General features: G+C 41.3%; 1 protein-coding gene, 1 long non-coding RNA gene and 1 pseudogene across 5 annotated transcripts in view; 2 read left to right on the top strand and 1 right to left on the bottom strand.

Annotated features, from left to right (window-relative positions):
* TBPL1 (TATA-box binding protein like 1) overlaps positions 1-13,491 on the bottom strand; it is a 35,628-nt gene extending 22,137 nt beyond the window's left edge. Inside the window, exon 1 of one of the 2 annotated variants that reach the window (XM_066247736.1) lies at positions 13,265-13,491. In XM_066247736.1, coding sequence (XP_066103833.1) covers positions 13,265-13,386 — 122 coding nt within the window. In that variant the 5' untranslated portion in view covers positions 13,387-13,491. The remainder of the gene's footprint in view (positions 1-13,264) is intronic. The other variant, XM_066247737.1, reaches the window with a different exon arrangement.
* Positions 13,492-13,624: 133 nt separating this feature from the next.
* Positions 13,625-21,653, top strand: LOC136316022 (uncharacterized). Of its 3 annotated transcripts, XR_010727645.1 has the most exons (4): positions 13,630-13,693; positions 19,428-19,532; positions 19,710-19,879; positions 20,674-21,653. It is a non-coding gene; the product is annotated as an uncharacterized lncRNA (long non-coding RNA). The 3 variants fall into 3 exon arrangements; XR_010727644.1 differs by lacking the exon at positions 19,428-19,532 and having other exon boundaries at positions 13,625-13,693; positions 19,770-19,879; XR_010727643.1 differs by lacking the exon at positions 19,428-19,532.
* A 109-nt stretch (positions 21,654-21,762) lies between these two features.
* On the top strand, positions 21,763-21,917 carry LOC136316567 (U4 spliceosomal RNA; annotated as a pseudogene).
* The last annotated feature ends 4,314 nt before the right edge of the window (positions 21,918-26,231 follow it).

Here is a 26,231-nt window from a genome sequence, read left to right as displayed (position 1 = left end):
CGAGGGTGTGGGAGACTGGCCTAAGACCGGCGGAGATGCAGGCAGGGGTCAAATCGTTCCTTCTAGGCCACGTTAAAACTTTTTCATGTTTATCCTAAGAGCATGGTGAGCTAAAAGAGGAGCAAAAGATGACATGGTATATTTGTTTTGTTTTTGTTTTTTAAAACACCTCAGGGTCACCTCAGTGACAGGAGAGTGGCTGGAAGACAGGAAGGGCAGAAGCCCAGTCAGGGTCCACAGCGCGGTCCCCGGAGACGACAGCAGTGCAGCAATGAAGGGTGCAGGACAACGCGGAGCAGCAGAGAGAGGAGAGCCATTTCCAGGGGACAGTGAACAGAGCTTTGCAACTGGTACAGGAAGAGGAAGAGGGAGGTGGGGGATGAGCCCAGGCTTGTAGCCTGAGATGCCATTTACTGAAACAGAAACACTGGAGGGACAGCAGGTTTGCGGGGAGACAGTAAAAGGCGAGGGTAAGGTGCTGTTTCAGACATGCTGAGTTGAAGGAACTTGGGAAACATCCGAGAGAGAGAAAAATCCGGTAAGAGTCCATTACTCAGGACAGGTCTAGGTCGAGACTGGAGAGAATTTTCAAACCATGATGGGTAAAATAAGGAATCAAAGGGACTAAGCCATCTGAGCCCCAAGACTGAGAAAGAATATCCCACTCTGAGTCCCATTAACCATATTGCTGTGCATACCACTGTCACTGCATTTTTCTATAACCTAGTGAAACTTCCTATTTCTCTATGTCTCCAATAAGCTTCTCAGATGCATTATCAAATCTTATTTTTGTCCCTAGCCCTGGCATAGTTCCTAGGGCACTAACCAATTTTCAATATAATGTCTGTAAGAGCTTAACTATTATCTTGAGATTATTAAAAAGCACTAGCTACACATAGACACAAGTTTAAGAGCTCAGCCTCTAGGGCAGATTGCTTGGGTAAAATCCAGACTCTACCATTTATCAGTCATGTGACCTTGGGTAAGTTATTCAATGCCTCTATGCCTCCTTGTCCTCAGCTATAAATACGGTAGATAACACTACCTATCACAGAGCATTGTGAAAATTGAAATTTTATGCAAAGCACATAGCATAGTACTTGCACATGGTAATAAGCATTCAAATTTAACTAGTCTCACTGTTACTATTATTATTCTCCTTTCTTCATTCTTCCATGGTTAGAGAAATGTTCAAAAATAAAAAGAATTTCCAGTTATTCACTGAGGTCCTCAAACTCTGGAACACAAAAACAGATCATGTTCCTTCTAGTCTAAAAGAGAGGGAGTAAAAGTAAAGAATACAATTTGATGTATCTGGTAAATGAAATCAGTATTTTAAAAATAACTAAGTTTAACGGTGAATTTTTAAGAAGTCCCCAGTAACAACAAAGTCATTTCAAACAAAAACAAATAGTTGTTGGTTTGGATATTCAATTGCAACAACACTGTATTCCATGTTCCTTTCATTTAAAGTATAATTTATCATGTTCATTCCAAGTATAAAGGCATCAGTTTTCTCCACAGGCCTCACATGTGCCTGATTTCCTCATATTATGGGTGATCATTTTAAAAACTAGAAAGTTTATCTTTTCCTAGAAAATCTTCATATTTGTCCCAAGTTACTGAGAAGGAACTCCAGTTTGTACGACTAATTTGCCATTACGCTGATGCTAATGAAACAGCATAATTTTATAAAGATTATTACTGTCTTTGCAAGTGTAAACATTAATTCACTAGGCAGCTAACAAAACGAATAAACACTCTTTCAGCTTCTGGTTGGTGTTAAGATTGGCATGCATGAATAAAGTTCAAATTTCTTTTTATTCTGATTTATATTTCAAAAATGTGAATTCAGGGTCTAAACTTGAACTGCTGACAGCTCACCAGGAATTTAATCAGAGAATGCACTGCATGATAAAAACATAACAGGTAAAATTTCCTATTTTGACAGTTTCCTTTCAACTGCCTTCATAAGTTTATTCTTCATATAAAATGTCTGTGCTTATGTAGACAACTTGTCAAAGGTCTATGTCATGTTAGAAAAGGAAGGTGAGACTATGAAATTAGCTCCTTGGAAAATAGCATATCGAACTCAAACTGTCCTTGTTAAAAACAGTTTTTACTATTTAGTAGAAATGTAACATAAATAAAAGCAAATAGGGTTATAGAATAAAAACTCTTTCCACATATAAGCACAATAAAGAATTTCTGATTTTATTTAGCACTGGCCAGATTTTACTTGATTCAGAGAGATATCACCAAAAATGATACATATAAAGAATTTGGCTAAAGATCAGAAGAAAGCCATAACTTCTAAAACTGAAACTAAGGTCTATGAGAAAGGCTGCAGGACACTGATTTAAAACTGGTACAATAATAGTAAACTGAGCAATTAATAACATACAAGTAAAAGAGTCTTACATACACCACACGAGTGATAAGGAAGTGTCCTGATTAAAACATTCGTTTTTGTTTATTTGTTTTTTTATTGGTTTTAGCGAGAAGAGAGAGAAGGGAAGGCAGGGGGAGGAGTGGGAAGCATCAACTCATAGTAGCTGCTTCTCATATGTGCCTTGATCCAGCAAGCCCGCGGTTTCAAACCACTGACCTCAGCATTCCAGGTCAATGCTTTACCCACTGCACCACCCAGCACAGGTCAGGCGGAACACTGGTTCTTAACAAGAAGACAAAACAAACAAAAAACTATGGAAGAGGCTCAAGCTCCAAAGATATTGATTAACTAACCTTTGTAGGGACCTGATTTTTAAAACACTTCCAAGTTGTTTCTAATGGCCACCTAGTTAAGAAATGCTGGGCTGAAACACTATACCACAATAGTCATCAAAATAATGGAATTTTCCTTTCAGTAAATAGGTCTTTAAGGGGCTATCGTCTCATATCAAATCTGTTTATCATAGAAAACATCAAGATTTCTGCACTCTGTCTACCATGAGTTGTTTCCTTGACTCAGATTCATGCACTAAGTCATCTCTATCCACCCTCTGCCTCTGCAGGGTATAAAATGTTATGAATGAATGGCTCGCTGCTGAACCCAACGTCACAGTTGCAACTACCTCCTACTGGAGCTCTCCGGGGCATACAGCACTGGGAAACCCTGATGCTCAAAATCCTCCCCCTGGTGCCACCCCACCCTGGCTTCTGAGGCACTTTGTCCTAGGTTCTCCACCCATCTCAAATACTTTTCCATTTGCTCCTTAAATCAGAAGTTCTTCCTTAGATTCCATAACAGGCCCTGAAGAGCTCAAGAGGTTCCAGAGGCGAGGAACCCCTTGATATTATATACAGTGTGTCCGTAAAGTCATGGTGCACTTTTGACCAGTCACAGGAAAGCAACAAAAGACGATAGAAATGTGAAATCTGCACCAAATAAAAGAAAAACTCTCCCAGTTTCATATCTATTCAGTGCAGTTCAATGTGGGCTCATGCACAGATTTTTTAGGGCTCCTTAGGTAGCTAACCCGTATAGCCTCTACAGACTCGTCACTGACTGATGGCCTACCAGTAACGGGGTTTCTCCACCAAACTGCCGGTTTCCATCAACTGCTCATCCCACCAAGTAATGTTATTCCTATGTGGTGGCGTTTCATTATAAATACGCCGATATTCACGTTGCACTTTGGTCACGGATTCGAATTTAACGAGCCACAGAACACACTGAACTTTGCTCTGTACCGTCCACATCTCGACTGGCATGGCCGTGGGCTGCTCTGTTGTATACACGGTATTACGTCATCATCTGCACATGCTCACATGCTGCCACATCATCCTATAGAAATTGGGAGGGTTTTCCTTTTATTTGGTGCAGATTTCACATTTCTATCATCTTTTGTTGCTTTCCTGTGACCGGTCAAAGTGCACCATGACTTTACAGACACACTGTATGTACACACAAACCTGGATGTATACGGGAGCAGGCTACTGTCCTTCATATTCGCAAATGAGTTTAGATCCCTGAAGTTTAAGTTCACTGCCTTACATTCTCTTCTTTGTTAAGCTTTCAGGCTTCAATTGTTAAACATGAGTGTATGGTTCCTACCATCAATCCTGACCTATCAGAGATCTGAACCCATAGTCCTGTCTGGTAGGCATATTCATTAAATTAAACCAACACATCCAAAATTAATTATTCTCATCAAACATACTTGCTGTCTCCTGATTCTTAATTTTAGTTAATGAAGCCACCATCCAACACTCACACATCTGAATCAGAAGTTTCAGAATAATCCTCCATCGCTTTTTTCTCTTAGACCCAGTTAACTTTTCTGATCTAGCGTCTTTTCTGCATCCAAAGCAGTTTTTTATTTTAGGCTTTCACATATCATTCTTTTAGAGCTTTTTTAAAAAATGTTTTTCCAGTGATTTGAGGAAGGGAGGGGAAACACAGAGAAAGAGAGGGGAAGAGACAGAGAAGCATCAACTCATTTCACTTTGTTGTTCCACTTAGTTGTGTACTCACTCACTGATCAAACCTGTGACCTCTGGTGCAACAGGCCAACGTTTTATCCATTGAGCCACCTGGCCAGGGCCACAGCTACTGCCCTCTAATGGAACTCTGCTTGCAATCTGGTCCATCTACCAAATATGTAACCAGAATGATCTTCCTAATTGTGCCACACCCTGCTTAAAGAAACATCTCTTGGCTCTCTTACATGGACAAAACAGAATCTAACTTGCTTTGCTTGGAATGCTACAAGCTCATGTTTGCAATATACTACTTCTACTTCCAATACATTTAACAGTCTCAACTTCTATTCAATGCTCTTGCAGTAGCAGACCTTTTCCTGATTCTATGTCTGCCTAGGATGCCCTTTCCCACTCCTTCAACTAACACATTATTACTCGTAATTGCATTCAATTAGTTTGTAACTAATGTGAACCCAGCACTGGGGCTAGACACTTGGACTTGAACTCAGAACAAAATAGGCAAGGGACTCTCATGACAGTTGTATCAGAGGGGAAGAAACAGACAAGGAATAGAGACACATTAACATAGAGAACAGCGATCTATGTTATACAGGAAATACGAGGACAGAAGAGAAACTTTAGAAGGATAATCCAGGAAGGCCTCTTAACTTCCTCAAAGATGAAAACTTTTTTTTTTTTTTTGTATTTTTTTTCTGAAGCTGGAAACAGGGAGAGACAGTCAGACAGACTCCCGCATGCGCCCGACCGGGATCCACCCGGCACGCCCACCAGGGGCGACGCTCTGCCCCTCCGGGGCGTCGCTCTGCCACGACCAGAGCCACTCTAGCGCCTGGGGCAGAGGCCAAGGAGCCATCCCCAGCGCCCCCGCCATCTTTGCTCCAATGGAGCCTCGCTGCGGGAGGGGAAGAGAGAGACAGAGAGGAAGGGGGGGGGGTGGAGAAGCAAATGGGCGCTTCTCCTATGTGCCCTGGCCGGGAATCGAACCCGGGTCCCCCGCACGCCAGGCCGACGCTCTACCGCTGAGCCAACTGGCCAGGGCCTCAAAGATGAAAATTTCTTAACCTCAGAACTTGAAGGATAAGGAGCCAGCCACGCAAAAGACTGAGAGAGAATACCCCAAGCAGAGGGTACGGCAAACACAAAGGTACTGTGGTATTATTGCTGTCGACTAGACTGCGGGCACCATGCTCCTTGAAGATAACTGTTCAACATAAATGTGTGTCTTTAAAATTTGGGTTAGTACCTAGGACTTGGTTATCAAGTCAATAAACAGCTGTGAATTAAAGGAACACTTTAAGAGCAATTAAAAGAATTATGGAGGTGGGGAAAAAGTGGGGAGAGTAAACATTTTTTACTGTAACAATGAAAATCTTGGTAACCCCAAACCACTCAAATTCTCCAACAGTATCTTGTTACTTCCACAGGTCGCTTTCTGGTCTGTTCCGCTGAGTGCTCCTGCACCTAACATGTTATTATTGGTTTTAGTTCAAACCCCCAAATCCTGAAGGACAACTGTACCCCAGAAGCTTCTGCAAATACGGAAATATAATACACTTCTGATGTAAGGAAAGAATTCTTTTAATTAAAACACACATACAGACCCCCAGCACTTTTTATGTATATTTCCTTTCCCTCCCCTAAGAGCTATGCTCTCCACACTCCCCTAAGGGTCTTACTTAGCTCACCCATATGCTCAGCTTATTCCGTGAGAGCTGCTCAAGACTGGCTACCCTGTCAGTTACTTTGGGCATGGCAACCATCCAAGTAAACAGTTTGATGATATCTCTCTTTTCACAAAGTAAGGGTGAGGATACAACACAAGAAAAATTAAGGCACATAATCTTAATGTACAAACAAATGAATAATTATCTGAGTAATTTTACACTAAGCACTGGAGCAGAATTTTCAAGATTACTGGCTAGTCAAAGGTTTTTCTCTGCTGTACTGATCTAAAGATTTACAAAAGCAATAAGCTGTTGAGAAAATGATAAAACTATTATTAATATAGCTTTTTATCAGTTGTGAACTGTTAAAACATGTCACATCCCTTACCTCAGGTTCCCCACCACCACCACCAAAAACAGTATAGAGCCCCGTTAAGAAATCTAGTGTGTCTCTCTCTTCCCCTCCTGCAGCGAGGCTCCATTGGAGCAAAAGATGGCCCGGGCGCTGGGGATGGCTCCTTGGCCTCTGCCCCAGGTGCTAGAGTGGCTCTGGTCGCGACAGAGCGACGCCCCGGAGGGGCAGAGCATCGCCCCCTGGTGGGCGTGCCGGGTGCATCCTGGTTGGGCGCATGCGGGAGTCTGTCTGTCTCTCCCCGTTTCCAGCTTCAGAAAAATACAAAAGAAAGAAAAAAAAAAAGAAATCTAGTGTGCCTTTGAGATGAGCAAAGTTTGTGTTTGGAAAGATCTAATAAGTTGGTGACTGTGCCTTCAACATGGTTGTGTCTCCTACAACTACCTAAGCTGCCACCAGCAGAGATGGTGGGATGGGATGTGTTCAACCCATGAGCAATTAGGGGATGCTTACTACAACTTCACTAGGTTGCCCCTGCATACAAATAGCTCGATACGCAAGTAGCTCACAGTAGCCATCAGCAGGTAAGAAGAAAATGACTTTGTAGCTCGACAAAAGTATCTGGTAAACTAAAAAGAATGAGTTGTTCTTATCCCACAAAAGTTTCAGGTTCACTATGATTTTTAGCTGAGGTTCAGATAATAATAGGTTCTATAAAATGTTGACCACAGTGAAAAACCAAATACCCATCTCCATATTTGCACTTCTAGATTACACGCTTAGGCTTTATTGGCTTCATATCTGAAGGACTGTAACATCTGTCCCTGAGATAGTGTGGGGGAAAGAACACTGGGACACATTAACAATGTGTTCCAATCTTTATCTCAAAACAGGCCGGCTTTATTATGGACAATAGTACTGACACCTTGGAGACTTATTTTCTTAACAATCCCCTAATATAGTGTGAACGTGTGTGTGTGTGTGTGTGTGTGTGTGTGTGTGTGTGTGTGTGTGTAAAATAGCCATGATCATTTCCTTGCTTATATCAACATGTTTTAGATCCAGAATCCATGACTATGGAAATATTATTAACAATATTATATCAATACTAAATCTATTCTGGCCAACGTAGTTATTACTCAAATAGATCAACAATGTCAACTAGACTTTACTCTCTTTAAACAGAAAAACAAAACACACACCTCTAAATATATGCATATTTGCCAACCTTCTTTTGCGAGGGACACAAAAACCATCTGAAACAAACAGCACAACATGGAAGAAAGGATTATAAAACTTTGCCCCTGTACATTTAAGCAAAACATACTTTTAAATAATCTATTTTATATGAACTTATATTATACATATTTTATAAAAATATTATTTCAACTAAAAACTAAGACCTCAGTAGGAGCCAAAATAGGAAAAAGTCTGCAATTCATTGTATTTAAGCATAATATGTATTTTCTACTCAGAATTATCAAATGTACACACTAAAACTAAAACTAAACTAACATTTGGACTTTAAAGTTAGCCATTTCAGTAGCAGCCTAAAAGAGCTCTAATCATCAAGTTATTCCCCTGACTAGGTAGCCCGAGGATCCGGTGTTAGCCTTACCATAAACAGGTAATTCTGCAATTTCATGCCGTAGTTCTTGAGCCACGTGAATTATTGGAGCAGAGCAAGTAGTTCAGCCTCTGCTAAAATTACAAGGCGGCTACTATCTAGAACATTTATAGTGACACAGAAAACTCAAGTTAAACGGCTTAACAATGATACCTACAAGTTTCAAGTTTACCATCATATAAGGTTATACAAACAAAAAATAGTGTCTTTTAAAGAAAGACTAATTCTGCTAACTGAAACCATTGGAGTCTATTGCTTTTATTCAGAAGACCCATACAGCTAAATAAGCAGTCAAGTCCACAGGGAAATAGCATTTCAATAGCTTCAACACAGTGCCAGACAAGGCTTTGTTGGCCTTCCTTTTCCAAGAAACAGAGATGTCTTTTACTTAGTCCATCTGCCATAAGTGATAACCAGATGCCTGTTGTGACAATTCAAAATTAAAACAAAAGTGCTTCCCCGCTTCCAAAACCTAACAGAAGAGATGAGCCCAATAGTTAGTAATCACAAAGAATTTCAATGCTTTAATAGAAAGCCTCCAAATGAAAGAAAACAACGCATTCAAGTGGTCTAATGGTTCACCTTTAATGTAATGCCAAGTACCACTGCTACTTGCACCAGCTAATATTTTTTCATCTAACCATGCTGAGCATTGTTCTCAGTGCTTTACACTTAGTAACTTGCTCGAGGCCATAATGAGCAGCATCACCACCATGCTGAACACAGGCAGGTTGTATTAAGAGTCCGTACTCTTAACGCTATACTACTCCCAATCCCAAGAAAGTACAGCTAATTGTGATTAAAACCGTTCTGTCTCAATGAAAATACTTGTAATTTATCAGGAAGAGGAAGCTGAACACCATTTAATCAATAAGACAAAATTTTACTTCTTTAAACAAGTTGTGTTAAAAAACAAAAGCCTACCATAGACCAATATCTATAGATCAATGTTTATGCTAAACACAAAGTACTAAAGTCACCTACACATGTCCTGAGAAAACTCTGTCCTTAACACACAATGTGATTTTTCATATTCTTTCTTGCTGAGTGAATACTGCATGGTCAAAGTCGCCAGCGAAACTTTTGTGCTGCATTTTTTTTGGTGAAATTATAAAGTTTCATTATTGACTCCTACATGAAGGCTGTTATCAGCTGTTCCAGAATTCACCTTAGTGTGTTTGTGTGTGTGTGTGTGTGTGTGTGTGTTTAACATGTTATGGGATCTCCAGAAGCATGCTTCCAGTATGACACCCGCCATCAGAATCAAATTCTATATTTTTCCATCCTTTAGTCACAAGATGAAACCAGATTGCACAATTTCTGACATGACCTAATCCCTTTCAAATGACATATTTCTGAAAACTTGCTTTTTCACAATTACAATTACACACACATACACCACCTCTCTTCTGAATAAAAGGCTTGACTGTGTCTGTGGCCTGCAAGATGTCAGATAGGTATATATTTTCACCCTCTTGAAGTTTCCCAAACTAGGAGGAATGTGACAGAGTAAATACTGTATCTACTCAAGGCACTAGCCATTACGTTTACTGTTTGAATTGGTTAAAAATAAAAGAAGCCCTAATCACGTTTAAGAAATTTTTGTGGCTTATAACTAGCAGCCAGTATAAAAAGTTGAAAATTTGGGATCAAGAATTAGACTACTAATTAGATTAGATGCCTAATGGTTCCCCTTATTTACTGGGTTAACTCTCTTAAGTAAAACAAAAATATATATCTTTCTATTAACATTAATCTTCAAAATACGCAGGAACATACAACATGGTGGCCACTCATCACAGTCCTGAACCTCAAGAAGCTTCTAATTTTGCAAGCATGAAGAAATCTCAACACTAGTAACTGTAGCAGCACCAGGCAAGATGTAATAAAAGCTTTAAAATTCAAATCTGTGTCTGTTGTATTTTGATATCCATGCATGTTATTTCTCTGCAATTTACAAGTTCACAAAAAGCACCAGAAGAGAAACACTTTTTGTCTAGCTTTGCACACCTGATGTGGCATCAGGCATATAAAAGGTGCAAATATGGATGTAAACTGCAGGAAATCTTTATTAATTCAAATGTCACAATACAGCTAAATTTTCACAACACCACAGGTTTTGACACAGAAACATAAAACACTCTACTATAAAAAAACTTTAAACTTTATTTTTCATAGCAATAATAATGTCATCACATGGCCAATGATGCAACAGAAGGAAATCAATCACAAGATTATCATGGGGCCTCTTTCACCTAAAAACAGCACTGACACCCACTCAAGTATTTTATACAATATTTGCTGGTTTTTAAATAAAATGCTACATCCATATGAAACAGCACTCTCCAAAAATATTCAGCTGGGTATTTCATATGTATTCAGTATACTTTATAACAAGTTCTATATACGTATATATACATTTTCCACATGAAGAAAAATTTATGGGAATTACTTTGTCCCCCCAATATGTCAAAGTGTAATTTTAGTCTAATATTCAGAAGCAAAATGATCAGAAAATACTGATGTTAAAAGTTTTTTAGACTATAAATTATGAAAATCTAAGGTTCAATTAAAAACTCACAGCAGGCTCTACAATAGTCCTCTGTCTTTTAAAAAAGTAACCACATCTACAATTTCGGTATTACTTCTGAACTTCTAAAACACCTTTTATTCTAAAAGTTCAAATACTGTTACATGCCTTATTTCAATACAATCTCTGCATAAGGCCCTTACCTTTTAAGCACAACCAACAGTTATTCAGAATGAGTACAGAACATCTGACATGACCACTCAAATTCTCCAAATAAAGGGGAGGGATATGGAAAGAAGGAAAATGCAACAAAGTAACATGAATGAAAAGAATGTAACATTAATGGAAAGGCCAAGGACCTATGATGAAAACTCCCTGAGAAAAAGAAGTAATACAAATAGCATTTTTTAAAAGTTATTTTTTGATTAGGACACAAGTAAGGAGAGGAAATAAGGCAGCATCAAATATCAGGAGTGTTGCAGCAGAGAGCAGGGAAAGCAGAAATTGTATTGTTAATCAAGGTGGACAGTAGGGCATGACACCTGCCACTCAAACACAGAAGGCACACAGGCAACAGCTAATAGGTCTAGTCAGCGGTTCTCAACCTGTGGGTCGCGACCCCAGCGGGGTCGCCTAAAGCCATCAGAAAATACATAATGCATATCAGGTATTTATATTCCGAATCATAACTGTAGCAAAATTACAGTTATGAAGTAGCCACCAAAATTATTTTTTGGTTTGGGGTCACCGCAACATGAGGAACTGTATTGCGGGGTCACGGCATTAGAAAGGTTGAGAACCACTGGTCTAGGTGAACTGACTGTGATGGCAGCTTTGAGACTGAGAATTGATTTCAACATGTCTCACATGCACTATGAAAATCCTGGGGCTGGACATCCAGCAGCCTCAAGTATGGTCATCTCCCAGCATATCTTTCACCAAAAAAGCCATACGAAAAGACTATGCAACAGTCCTTCATTCATTCACCTAAAGATGACAATATTGGGTTTTTCTTCTTAAGAGTCTTAAAACGCAATTTTAAGTTTCCCAGTATTTATTTACACTTCCCATCTCTGTTAAAGGAAACTGTCCTCCTTATGGCACATGAAATTCCTTTAACAAGAGACAAGGAAACTCCATTCCATGAAAAAGTCCGAGTTAAAAACTCTCTATTCTGGCATCAGTCATATTCAAGAACACACAGTAGATTACACTACAGTTTCTGAGACTGATTTTGAGGGCAAAGAGTATAAAAAGAGGGGACTGGAAATAAGAACGACACTTTTTAAAGAGAAGCCAGGCTTAGCAAAAGAGGTGGGGGACAAACAGAAACTGCCTGACCTAATTGTTTCTGATGTATCAGTCTTATTTTCATCTTTAACCTTCAAGTCTATGTGAGAGCTTTGTTCTCACTGAACACAAAAATGGTATTATTGTAGTATGTATAGTGGCCTTTCAGTACGCCACAGGAAAGCCTCCTTTACTGAACAAAATAGTTCGGGAAAGCAGAAAACCTTTAAGTAGTTAGTGATGTAAGGCTTAAAGAGGTAGAATAAACCAGTAAGTATTTAACGGACATATCAAACTAATTCCTTAAGCAAGATACTCTAGTGATAAAAGTCCCTTCTCCAGTTGAATGAACTGCCATTTTCTCAAACTTTCTCAAAGAGACTGCTGTTTATAGCCGAACCTTCTCCTTATATTTCTTTTTCAATTCCCCCAGGGAATCTGCCATTGTTTCTTCACACAAAAATCACTCCGGGCTTGTTTCCTTTTTCTTTTCTTGAGCCAATTTTAAGGCACTGGTATTAACCCTAGACGCACAAGCCCACGCTGGTTAACTGCCAGCGTCGCTCTGGAACTGCAGGTGACAGATGCAGTCAGAGGGCTCACAGATGTGGATTGGCTGCAGTCTGAGCCGTATTGTAAAGAGCACACTGACACAGCCCGCAAATGCACATCGCGGCCGAAGAACAGCGTTTTCAAAACCGTCATTCCCAATTAAATTTACTTTTAAGATTCTTTCTGGCTAATATTACGAAGCGTTTATCCCGACTCTAGCCCCAGCTCAGTCCTACCCATAATTTATTTTATCTTCCTCAGTTTCTAGACTCTTCTTCACATTTTTGGTTAATACAAAATTATATAATATAAAGCTGGGCTCTCGACGATGGCGATATTTGGGAGCCCCCCCCCCCCACCGCGGCAGAGGCCGCTCAAGTTTTCCGGGAAACAACGGAGCCGGAGCATCTCTGCACGATCGCGCTTCCCCGGGGTGAGTGCTCCACGGAGACAGACGGGGAATCTCCCATCCCCAGTCTCTCCCAGCGGCGGCTAACACGGAAAGGGAAACACCACTTTCTCATCCTACACCCCGCTGAATAACGCTCCCCGGCAGTGACGCCCAACCCCCACCTCATCATCCTCAACGAGAGCCCCCAATGTCACCCTGTCCTGAGAACTGGACCCTCCCTCGGCTCCCGGACCCCATTTCCCCAACCTGATCGCCCCTCCTCCAGTCACCCGCCCCCGCCGCCCGGCCCCGGCTCCGCACACGCCCGCCCGGCGCCCGGACGCCGGTCCCCGGCACTCGGGCCGCCCAGTCACCCGCGCTCCCCCCCGCCCGGGGTCGCCCGTGGGGTTACCGTGGGAAGAGGGGGCGGCGGCAGAGGACGCGGCGGCAGCGCTGATGCCGGTTGCGTCGGACGCGAAGGATAAGCTGGAGGACAAGGATGATGATGAGGCGGGCGCGCTCTCCCGTCTCCATGGAACTCCCGCCCCGGACCGTTGCTAGGAGCCCCCGAGGCTCGAGATCCGTCTTTCGCGCTTTGTTGTTCCGGGTACGGGGCGGCCGCTGCTTCCCCGCGACAATAAATAGACTAGACGCGGGGGAGCATAGAGACAACGCGCAGAGACTAGAGCGTCAACGAACGGGACGCTTCTGGGTGCCTCGCTAGCCGTTCATTTCCGGCTCTCACTGCTCCCGTCACTTTCCACGCCCTTGTTTCGACTTCCGCTTCCTCCTTCCTGGTCCTGAAGTCAGGCCCCTCGTGCCATGAGATTGGCAAAGTTTGGTAAGGGTAGGGGCTGTTCGGTAATGTTGGGCTAGCTAGACATTTGCTGGATCTGCTTAAAAAGGTTTTGGGAAAAAAAAGAACAACACAGAGAAACTAGGAGGTAGGGAGAGTTGGAGGAGGGTATGGGGAGGGGGAATAAATGGTGATGGAAAAAGGTAATAAAGGTGGGAAAAAGAAAACTATCCCTTATACCTTTTTAGCTGATACCTAAACGAGCACGTAATTTCTAGCGTAAAGTGTAATATAAATGCCTTTTTTTTTTTTTTTGGCGAAACCTTATAACTTTCTCGTTAGCTCATTTAATTTCTAGAAAAGGTTCACCATTTAACATAGCAAAAAGCTTAGACCTTATCAACTATAAAGTCCTACTTCTCTTTTTCAGTTTAAACGTGTTTACTACGTCGTGGTAAACCTCTCATTAAGGAATCCTAATCCCAATCCTAAAGTAGAGTGATAGGCGATAGGTGATGGACGACGGATCGATGGATGGACAGATTAGATTAGGTATAGATAGATAGACAGACAGACAGATAGATAAGATAGATTAGATAGATAGATAAGCAGGGAGTTTAGGTCGCACTTCTTTCCTTTTCCTACGAGATTCCTTACTTCCTTTGAGCCTGCGGTCGGGACTCTGCCTAGCGAGTCGCGAGGTACTGGGGCGGCCTTGACGCCGTGTGACCAGAGGCTGGAAGGACTGGCAGGGGGGACAGGGCGTCTGCAGGCTGGGACTGGGATGCCGGGCCAGGGCTGACTGGCCTAGCGGGGCGCTCACCTAAAAGCTGGGCCCCTGGGGACTGAGATCCCCTTCACGGCTCTGCGCCTTGAAACGACCCGGGGAACCCCGAGGAGTGCACACTCGCCGGTTTGAACGGCCGCGCTGCAGTCGGAGTGCGCCCTCGGGACGTCCCGGCGGAGCCTCGAGAGCTGCCCGGGAGCGAGACGAGTAACGGCCCGGGAGCCCAGCGGCGCCCCCAGAGCCGGCTCCCAGGCCGGCGCGGGCTCTGCTCCAGAGCTCGGCCGTGGCCCAGAGCCTCTGGCCCTGGATGAGGCCAATGGGCAGCTCTGATTTTATCCTATAAAAGACCACGAGGCGGGCTTATGGAAACCCGGCCAGTAGTTGATATGAATCATTGATAGAAAATGATGATGGCACTCTACTTCTGAAAAAGAAGGCAGTGGCTGACTTTCTGGAGAGGTGGGTGTACGAAACCATTTGGACATTTCATTATTTAGAGGGTCTCCAAGGATGCCTCCTGATCTTTTCCTTTCCACTCTGTTAAGAAAAATATCTGAGCAATTAAAAGTTCTGTAGAATTACGGAATTTCCATTTTGTTTCAATTTCTGCACTGAATTATTTTTCAAACTATTAAATAAGTACAGCTTGTGCTGGGTATAGTGAAGAAAATATACAAGAGGCTGATTAGAAAGTAATGTCTATGTGTTAATAGGGAGACAATTTTTAGGAGGTAACATTTTAGCTGTTCTCTAAAAGGAACTGGAGTGGGAGGGATGTGCATTGTGTTCCAGGCAGAGGGAACAGGATATGCTAAGAGTTTGCTGAGCTGGAGTATTAATGTAGACGGTATTGTGATCAGAGCAAGAAGAGCAATATGAGGTGAAGTTGGAGAAAAGCTGAAGTCTTGAACCTTTAGTTCCTTGTAAACTTTTCAAGTGCTAGGGGACAGGAAGGATTGTAAGCTGTACAATAACATGGTCTGACTTAGCAAGGAATTGCAGGGGAAAGGCTCTATTCCGGTGAGTACTGCTACTGTTGAAAAATCAATATTACGGCAACAGTGACCCAATTCTGAGGTCTTTATCAGGCACTGTCTTTTCATGGGACCAGTAAGATACGTGGTATCAAGAACATCAGTTACGTACTTTAAACTCCGTTTTGTCATAAATCAGTCAACAATTTGTCTCACTATAACAGTTGCTCATTTTGGAATTGGATTTGGTTTTGCTGCAAGCAACATACTCCATAAACTTGTTGAATGCTTAAACACTATCACATTAGCCGATATATGACCAAGGAAATCACAATAAAAGAAGTAAGACAATGAGATAAAGGCCATGATCTCCACTGGACTTACAACCCCATTTTTCAGGTGCTTGGTAAGATTAAAATAGAGTGGTGTTCTGAATAAGACTCAATTAATACAGAAATTGCTACACAAGTTGGGCAAATAGTTAACTTTACTACTTAGATTAGTCAGTGCTACTTAAAATGTGATATAGACCAAAGGTCGTTACAGACTGTACCAATCATCAATGAAATAGGTATAGAAATGGAGAGGAACATTTTGAAACCTAATAATTCGATATCACTGACAACTTAGCATGTGATTTTGTGTTTATGAAGGCATTTATCTGGTTGGTAACTAAAAAGAAAAAAAAAAACTTGATCCTTCACCACAGATAGTCATGCCCACTAAGGCTCTAGCTTTATGAACTTGGTTTTTTAAAAAATCAGTCTATTGGGATATGTTAGCTACTGTTTGCCTCCCCTAGAGACAAACTGGTTCAGCATGGCCTTTATGAAAGAGATAGACAACAGTGGGGTGATACTTACATGCATTGTGAGGAGTCCTTTCTGTCATGGTTTAGTTATCCAGTACTGATAGGGATCAGCTAATACCTACTCTGTCAATGGAAACAGCTGAAATTTCTGCCCCCACATAAAGTTAATGCACTAGGAATGTGAAGACCCGGCAGAGCAAGGTAGGAGTCAGGAATGCCTCCTTCCTCAGAACTCTTCTTGCCCATCATCTGTTGTGGCCCCTTAGCAGTTATGCCAGGTGAGGGGTGTGCAGCTTGGGCATAGAATCTGATGCTGTAGCATGGCTTTATGACTTTGGCCTCAGATAAAGTCCATGCCAAAGATATTGAACTAAGATCTAGGGAGATTGATAGAGTTGCCAGGCCAGTTTCCAAGAGATAGAAACCAGAAGGTCAGAGTCCATATTCAAAGCCCATGTCTCAGTGAGATTTCTGATAACAAGCTAATGGATTTCCCCCAGTGACACTGGCTGGCAGCCATGTAAGTTTTAAGGTATTGCCAGAAGTCAGCCTGGCAAAAGATACCTACTGATTTGCTGCCTCAAAGACAATGTCCCAGTCTTTGTGTCTGTAAAAAGATGAATTCAGTTGTCAGGGCAGTCCCAGGATATTCCTGCTCACTACTCTACGGCAGAGTCTATGAGGATAATAGACAAAGGAAGTCTTGGCAGCTTCACTGACCAAAGATCTCATTTCTCTGCTGGAGAAGCAATGTCCTTCTTACTCTTATTACTCTTGTCCAACAGGATATGTATATGCTCACAGTCATTGCACATTGAACCTCATTTTTGCCCTTTCTCACGAATTTTTGTTGTCTCACCCCTTTATTATATATTTGTGCATTGGGCAAAGTTTTATTATTCCTTATTTAGCTCTATTTGATTCTGGTCGAGATTGGCTACACTCAGAGAGCCTGATTTTGGGCTGAATGTGACATTGAGCTTCTCCTTTTACTGGGTAGAGATTTCCAACTGCATATGTAATAGCTGCTTTATGCTAAGATAAACTAGATAGTGGCAAAAGCAGTGTGTGTGTGTGTGTGTGTGTGTGTGTGTGTACACTAAGCAGCTAATGAGTGTACGGAACACTTACTGTTTTGTCAGGCCAGAACTTTTCTTTTGGGAAGAGGACTCTTCTCTCTTTTTTATTTTTATTTATTTTTTCCCATTGAGTTGAGAGAGTGAGAGAGAGAGAGCAAGATAGGAAGGGAGAGAGAGTGAGAGAAGCATCAACTCGTTCCATTTAGTTGTGCATTCATTGATTGCTTCTCATATGTGCCCTGACACGGCGGGGTGGGTGTTGAACCTGGGACCTTGCCACACTGGAATGACACTTGAGCCACTGGCCAGGGCCCAGTGCTTTTCCCTCTTATTTGAGGAAACTACTTTTACTCTGCCTACCTCCAATCTCATGCGGGTCTAAATAGGAGGTGCAGCAGCCACAGTGATTGATAGGCTGTGTCTGAGCTACGCTGGAGCAGCTATAGAGCACCTGTGTTATAACTGAGTTATTGCTCTCAGTTCCAAATTCACTGTCCATGTTTGCTCTGTGAAGATGAATCTTAACCCTTTAAATATGCTGCTTTCGCTAGCTATCACAGTGTTAAACTTTGTCAGTTAGAAGTGCTGGAGAGACATTGAAGAAGGAAAGGTTTTTGTCTCTTGGTCTCAGGCTCCTGAAACATGGAAGGCTTCTTTAGAATCTGCCTTCTTTGTCTACTCTGACTGGAATGAGAGATGACCAGAATGGGCAGTTGCTAATGATTTTTCCAGATGGACAGGGGCTTGCAAGAAATAGTTTGGAAGATTTGTGACTAGGAAGTTTGGGGAAGAGGTATATAGACAGATGGATTGCTCTGATGAGCACAGACTATGGAGGTATTTGTGACCTATGTGGATGGACAGTGCTGAGGAGACTGTTAGTAATCAGGTGGACAGAGGGCCACACGGTGGATGTCAGCCAGCCTCTTTCCCCAGCCACCCCAGTGCTTGCTCAGTGGTTCCATGAACACAGTGGCCATGGTGGTAAGGATACACACTGCATTGACTCAGCCCCCGGGGTTCTCTTTACCAAGCTCACTTTGCTAACACTACTGCCAAGTGCCTAACTTGTCAAGATAATAAACAGCATTGAATCCCTGACGTGATCCTGTTCCCCAAAGTGAAGAACAAGTCATCTTGTGGCAGGTATATTACATTAGACCTCTTTCATCATTGAGGGAGCAAAGATTCATCATTAAAATCATCACATTGTACAACTGGATTGGCCTTTAGTGGTCATGTTTCTGTCAGCACCACTACCTGTGAACTCACAAAATGGCTTATCTACCACCAGTGTGTTCCACACACCACTTCTGCATCTGATCAGGGAACTCATTTCACAGGAAGTGAAGTGCAGCAGCGGGGCCATGTCTATGTCTACGGAATGAACAGATCTTACCACATACACAGCACATGGAAGCAGCCGGCTACCGAACAGTAAAATGCCTTGCTGAAGACTCAGTTAATGCCCAGTCAGGAGGCAACCCCCTGGGAAAATGCGATTCTTTCTTACAGGATGTATTTTGAGCAGAGACCATTGTATGGTACTCTTTTGCCCATAGCCAGAATATATTTGAATCAAGGTATGGCAGTGGGAGTTTCACCTAATAATCCACTCAGAAATTTTCCTCCCTTACTTGGAAACTTGGACTGCTACTGGGGTGGAAACTTTAGTCCCCATGGAGAGAATGCTTCTTTCTCAGGAGATGCAGCGATGGTTCCACAAAAAGGGAAGATAAGTTTATCACGTGGTCCTTTGGGGTTCCTTTTATCCCTGAAACACAAAGTGAGAACAAGGAATAATAATCTACTAGCTGGAGTGATTTTTTTTCCTTCTACAAGTATGTATTGCATTAATAACTCATAAAAATTAATAAACCATTAATACATATATTTATATAAATAATCCCACCTCTTTTTTCTCTTATGAGGATACTAGTTGTTGATTTAGGGCTTACTCTAAATCCAAGATAATCTCATCTCAAAATCCTTAATTTAATTACATCTGCAAAGACCCTATTTCCAAAGAAGGTCACATTTACAGGTACTGGGAGCTAGGAGTTCGACATATACTTCTGAGCTCACAGTGCAACCCACTACAGAAGTTAACTTTACAATTAATCTTTAGGTGACAGGATTTTTAGAACTGGGACTGAATTTGAGGATTAATTGATACAGCCAGCAATGGACTCAAAGACTTCTAGGACTCTGTGCCCTTTATTTTTGGGAAAAGGTGAGAACTTCACTTGAAAGATATTAACAGTATCTTCTTACAGAGGAACACAGCATTGTTTTGTTGAAGAAAGGGGTGCAGGGAAGGTCAGTAGTCAGGCAGTTTCCTGTTATGCATGAAACTCCACAATGGGAGCAGCTTCTCAGGTGTCTGCCTCCCCTCCTGCGACCTCTGCAGCTCCCCGGTGCCCACTCCTGCAGCTCGTCCCCCACGCCGTCCCTTTGTGTGGTTTTGTAGGAGCATCCCTCCAGGACACACCACGCTTTGAACTGCTTTCCCCATGCCTAGACAATGGGTTTCCAGTGAATTCTGCCTGTCAAGCATCATAGCAAAGACTGTATTATCTGGTGAGCCATGGCCATAACCTGTCCACCAAGGTCTGGAGCTCAGCCATGTTAGAGGGGTGGGGTCTCCCGTGGGTGCCCATCTCAATTCTGAGGGGGGTGGCTGCTCCTTACATGTGCTATTCCTATAGTCCCTAGAGCTTTCTTTCTTCCTAGCCAATCTCAATACCCGAACCCCTTGTGTTATTTATTTTTTTTTATTGTACTGTCTCTGCTCAAATTAGTATATCGCTTGTGTCTTCTGATTGGACTCACTACTCCCAATTTCCTGGCTCGTGTGATTGATTGGGTTGAGGGTACAGTATATGACCAAGCCAGGTAAAAAAGTGTCCTATTCCAGGATACACTGAATTGCACCTGGGAAAAACAAAAACAAAACATTTCCCTTTCTGTTAGTGAAACTGAGAAGGTGTGGACTGAGGTTAACAGGCTGACTCATCTTCTTCTGTAAGGAAAAGGATGATTCTCACTAGAAGATAACAAAGTTGAACAAACGTGGAGAGAGACGCAGAGACAGAGGATGGAGAGGAAAGAGAAGCAAGTGCAAAACTGCTTGGATAGAGGGATCAATGGTGTAAAGTCAATTCTCTTCTATTGCATCTATAAATGTAATATTACTCCATCAATAGCTAATGACAATTTTTTTAAATTTTTTACAGAGAGCGAGAGTCAGAGAGAGGGATAGATAGGGACAGACAGACAGGAATGGAGAGAGATGAGAAGCATCAATCATCAGTTTTTCATTGTGGCTCCTTAATTGTTCATTGATTGCTTTCTCATATGTGCCTTGACTGCAGGCCTTCAGCAGACCAAGTAACCCCTTGCTCGAGCCAGCGACCTTGGGCTTCAGCTGGTGAACTTTGCTCAAACCAGATGAGCCCGCACTCAAGCTGGCGACCTTAGGGGGTCTCGAACCTGGGTCTTCCACATCCCAGTCCGACGCTCTATCCACTGCACCACCACCCGGTCAGGCAACTAATGACAATTTTTAATGAAGTTAATCAGAAGTTTCATCTGAAAAAGAAAAAGTGGGAGCATAACAGACAATTTTGCAAAAGAAGACTATTAAACTGCCAGATATAAAAACATTATAAATCAATAGTAATAAATACAGTATAGAATTGGACAGGGATGGACAAAAATGAGTGGAAAAGAATAGATATATAGATCATGTATTTAAAGGAATCTAGTAAATAATAAAGATGACATTTCAACTTTGTTGGAAGAGGGTAAACAAACAATACATGGTATTGAGATGGTTGGCTATTCTCTGGAAAAAAAATGTATTGCTGGATCTTTATAACAAAAGTAAATCCCACATGGATTAAAGGTCTCCACTGTGTCTTATTTTAACTCCATTTTGGAAGCGTTTTTAGGACATTTGTCAAATGTATGGGTTTCAAAGATCCTCAGATGTGTTAGGTTATATCGTCCAATTTCTAACCATATAGTTTATTTAGGGATGACTGTATAAACTTCTTTCTACACAAATAATACCTAGGTACATTTTCTTTGTAGAAATTCAGACAATACAAATCATACATACAAATGGGGTTTCCTTTAATTCCCCTCCTTCTGCATTCCACTCCCCTCCTCAGAATTTATAAGGTGACATCTAATTTATATGATTCAGAAATTCTCCACTAATCTGGTATTCTAGTAGCACCCCAATTCATTTTTAGTGGTGTTATGAATTAATTTTTATGTTTGTATTTCTTCTGTTAATTTTATTAAATTTTGAAAGGTTAAAGAGGTAAATATGTGTTTATTATTTCACCTTCTTGAAAGAAAAATTCAACAGGTCATTTGATAAATAATTCAAATTAAAACTAAGATACATTATTTGGAAATTTAGACAATAAAAATTAGTTTGAAAATGCATCTCAAGCTTTGCGCAGTGGCAGTATCGTAGCCAATGAGGTTTATCCGAGGCGCGATTATTGCTAATTGAAAACTTTTCCCAATACCCCGCCGTGACGACTTGAAAACGCATCTCATTCTTTAGTAGTGGAGAAGTTATTTACTTTATTTCAACTCTGGAAATTTCATCATGCATCCTTAGCAACTCAAATAAGTTGGGGGAAAGTGGAGCGGAGGTTGATTCAAGAAGAGTGTCCTCAGACTTCTACTGTTTGAAGGAGGAGTTAAGGGGGTTAATTTTAGATCTTGTTGAGTTGTTAAATAAGAGTACTAGAAGACCACTGCTATTATAAAGAGAATATAAAAGAGTGTATAAATTCCCATTTAGTAGAGAGCAAAAATTAGATAATAAAATGAAACAAACGAAAAGAACATACAGAAGAGAAGTTAAGAGACATAAATGACAGAGGAGAAAGAATTAATGTACATTTAATCAGAATCCAGAAAAAAAGAGGAAAGAGATAACAGGGCCAAATGCAAATGATAAAAACCACTTTAGAAAAACATTTGGCAGTATGCTAAAATTTTAATCTCTATCTACAACATAATTCAGCTCTTCCACTCCTAAAAACGAAAGCATTCATTTATACAAAGACTTGAACACATATGTTCATGGCAGCTTTACCTGTAACAGCCCCAAATGAAGCAATGCAAACATCTATCATCAGGTGGATGGGTAAAAAAATGGTGATATCTCCATAAAATTGAGTGCTTCTTGAAGATAAAAAGGTATGAACTATTGATACAGGCAATAACAACACTGATGAATCAGAGAATAATTATGCTGAGGGGAAAAGGCAAAACTGAGTACATATGTATGATTTCACTTATATAAAATTCCAGGAAATACAACTAATGTACAGTGATAGAAATCAGAGCAGTGCTTCCCTCGCGATGAGGGAAAGGAGTGAGAAATATCTGCAATTTGTTGGGTGTCTAGTATGTTCTGGCAGCTGCTCCACAAGTTCCATTCATTACCTCAATCAACCCTCACAAGCAGCACTCTGGTATGTTGGTACACCTCTACAGTGATGAGGAAAAGGTTTAGGTTGAATAACTGGCTCAAGTGGCAGGGTGGTTGGAGCTTGCTTTGATTCCAAAGCATGTACTCTGAAACACTTTGTTATATTGTCTCCAAGTAAATATTTAAAATAAGATATTTCATCTATTATAGAGATTGCTGATCAGAAGATTTTTCCAAATAAATAAATAAAATCCTTAGACACTTTTAAGTGACAAGCATTATCAAGTAAAGATGGCACCTCTTAAAAGTACAGTCACCTCAAAAGGACCAAATATATATGCAATGTGATCAAAACTTTCTCACCTGAACAATGCTGGAGAAGACATTTTTAATCCTCTGTATCCCCTTCTACAGACACCATTGATAAAAGCAGGTAGCCAACAGCTGTCATCCTGTTAAATTATTTTTTTTCAGAGGAATTAACAATATTGATCAGTTATTGTTTCTCTTTCACTCCTGAAACTATGCCGTGATTGGATTGTGTGGTTTTTGCATTTCTCTTCTAAGAAGCTGATAGAGTTACTTTCATTAGAAATTGATTTTATTCTAGTTAATTCTATGAGATGGTAATTTTATACATAAGGATTGGTTTTAGCACATTTTCTAGAGTATGGAAATTCAACACATCAAAAGTATTTTCAAGCTCATTTATAACTTCCATCACAATCTTTCTTCATTTCTTTCATCCTGGAGACCCTCAACCATTTAAGACGTTTGATGGGCTTGCTTTCCTGCTTTTTCCATTTGAAAATGCTGGGAACACCCTCAATTCATGCCCTCCCTCCCTACTTCCCTCGTCTCTGTGTATGCTTGTTCAGCTTGCTCCTGAAGGCTTTGTCTCACCATCCTCTTCCCACAACCATAACTGAGGTTCCGTGTCAAGTCGGTTTCCGAATCCTAAGTTAGACCTAGAAGGCACTTTGGAGATCAGTTCAGTTTTACAAATAAGGAAACAAAGACCCACACTACTTTTCCTACTAGCTGCCTCCAGAATGTGGTTCTGCATCCGCAGCCCCATACAGTAACAATTAGAATCTCCGCAATCAGCATACAGAAGAGGAAATGAGAAACAAGGCTGCCACCTTGCGGCACGACAGTAGAACCGAAGGGAGAGGATTCCTCAGAGAAGTGTATGAATTGAGGAAAGCATGCAAGGTGATTTTGCATTGATTAGAACATCAATTACCAACTTCTGTAATTGTTATTTCAACTCATTAAATGAGATTTACGATAATGTGATATCCTCTTTAGACTACATCAGGAACTCCTAGTTAGACCTATGCCTGACTTCCCAGGAAGACATATATAATTGACAAATGTCCAGCATTGAGCCATTTCTAAAATGCTTTTTAAAACATTTTTTATCTTAAAAATAGGTGTATATATTCACAATTTTATTTTATAAAATGGAATTAAGTAAAATAATACATTATAGAATATTTCTAAAACTCTCTTTGTTCCTATTTATAGTCATGCTATATAAATAAACTTGAATTTAATGAATGGTATGTGAAGCAAATATTTAAACATTAGGTAGATTTTATTTCAATAGTTATGTAAGTTCTGCCCTAGTTTGAATGTCACAGAAATGTGCACTGAGCTCTATTTTTGGTTAAACATAAAGTGGAGGCAAAAGGGGACACACTGCTTGGGTTGCATAGATACCCCTCTGTGGATACGATGCTTCCAGCCAGCACACCCAAGGTAAGAAGCAAGACCATGAAAAGTAAGTCCTCCAGAAATATTTACTATGTCAGCCACTAGCCTCATCCTACACGATTGCACATTGCTCACACCTGGTTCCTACAGGTCTCTGACGCCTCATCTGGAATTAATGAGAATGGGCAAAGGCTGCTGTATCAGTAACTCTTCCCCTACTGATCTTGCAGGGTCCGTAATGAACTGCACCCCGTAAGACAGCTTACTATTATTAAAGGGGCCTAATAATCACAAAGGAGCATCTCCTTTATTAACTGAAAGAAGCTGAAAAGTATATTAACCTTATTATATATATATATATTTATTATTATTTTTTCTTTTGTATTTTTCTGAAGCTGGAAACGGGGAGAGACAGACAGACTCCCGCATGTGCCCGACCGGGATCCACCCGGCACGCCCACCAGGGGGCGATGCTCTGCCCCTCCAGGGCATCGCTCTGTTATGACCAGAGCCACTCTAGCGCCTGGGGCAGAGGCCAAGGAGCCATCCCCAGCGCCCGGGCCATCTTTGCTCCAATGGAGCCTCGGCTGTGGGAGGGGAAGAGAGAGACAGAGAGGAAGGAGGGGGGGAGGGGTGGAGAAGCAGATGGGCGCTTCTCCTGTGTGCCCTGGCCAGGAATCGAACCTAGGACTTCTGCACGCCAGGCCGACGCTCTACCACTGAGCCAACCGTCCAGGGCCCTTATTATATATTTTTAAAACGTAAAATTCTAGACCATTTGAAATAAAGATGGTAAACAACAGAAGGTGACTGGGTGACCTCATGGTATGGTCATGAACTTGAGCTCCAAATCAGACCTGTTTGGATTCACATTGAGTGTCACCATTTAGGCGATGACTTTGGTTAAGATATTTAACGTCTCCAGTCTTCAGTTTCCACGTCTGAGAAAAATGGGGCAGTAATACTACCCACTGGGTTGTGGGCAGGATTCCATAGCAAGGGGCACGTGCAGCACTTAGCACAATGCCTAGCACTCACTGAGTGCTCCATGAGCGGGAGGCTGCGAGAATCCCCCAGCGGCGCCGGAGCTGCGTGGACAGCTAGACGATAAGTGTGCTCACCGTGAAGCTATCCAATTTCATGAAGAAAACTGTAACTTCTATTGAATTTTTTAGGCATTCATCTAAATGTGTCATTCAAAAGAAACAATTGATTGCCAGCAAGATTACTCAAAGGCCTTAGTTGAGATACCACATTCTCAGTCTAGAACCTGAAATTTCTTAGCACATCATACACACAAAATTAGTCTCTTGGCAAGACATTCGGGCCGGGTTAGTGAACAGGTACCTATTTTCCTAGGTTCAGATTTTGTGCTTATCACTTACTGTGTGTTCTCAAACTTCACTTCCCTATATATTAAAATAAAAAGAATAGTAGTATGCACTTATATATTGCTTACTTTCTAATATAATGCATATTACATTATCGTACATTGGGAGATATTCTTAGGTGAGCATCTATTCTAGAGCACGTGTCAATAATGTTTTCTGTTTCCTTGGTATTTTTTGGTGTTGGCGATGTCTAGAGAAATCCTGGGATTTGGGTACTTGGGGAGTTGATTTGAAAATCCATTTTGTTTGTTTACTACGGAAATAAAAACACAAAAAGAGGATGGTCTTGGCTGTGTTCCAGTTATCAAGGTATTGCCTCTCAGCTCCAAATCCACTCATTAGAGCTTGCTTTTCTAAGCAT

The sequence above is a fragment of the Saccopteryx bilineata genome, chromosome 12 (genome assembly GCF_036850765.1).
Source record: "Saccopteryx bilineata isolate mSacBil1 chromosome 12, mSacBil1_pri_phased_curated, whole genome shotgun sequence".
In the NCBI taxonomy this organism is placed as follows: Eukaryota; Metazoa; Chordata; class Mammalia; order Chiroptera; family Emballonuridae; genus Saccopteryx; species Saccopteryx bilineata.
The sequence above is the reverse complement of the archived record's forward strand: the minus strand, read 5'-3'. Positions and strand labels throughout refer to the sequence as shown.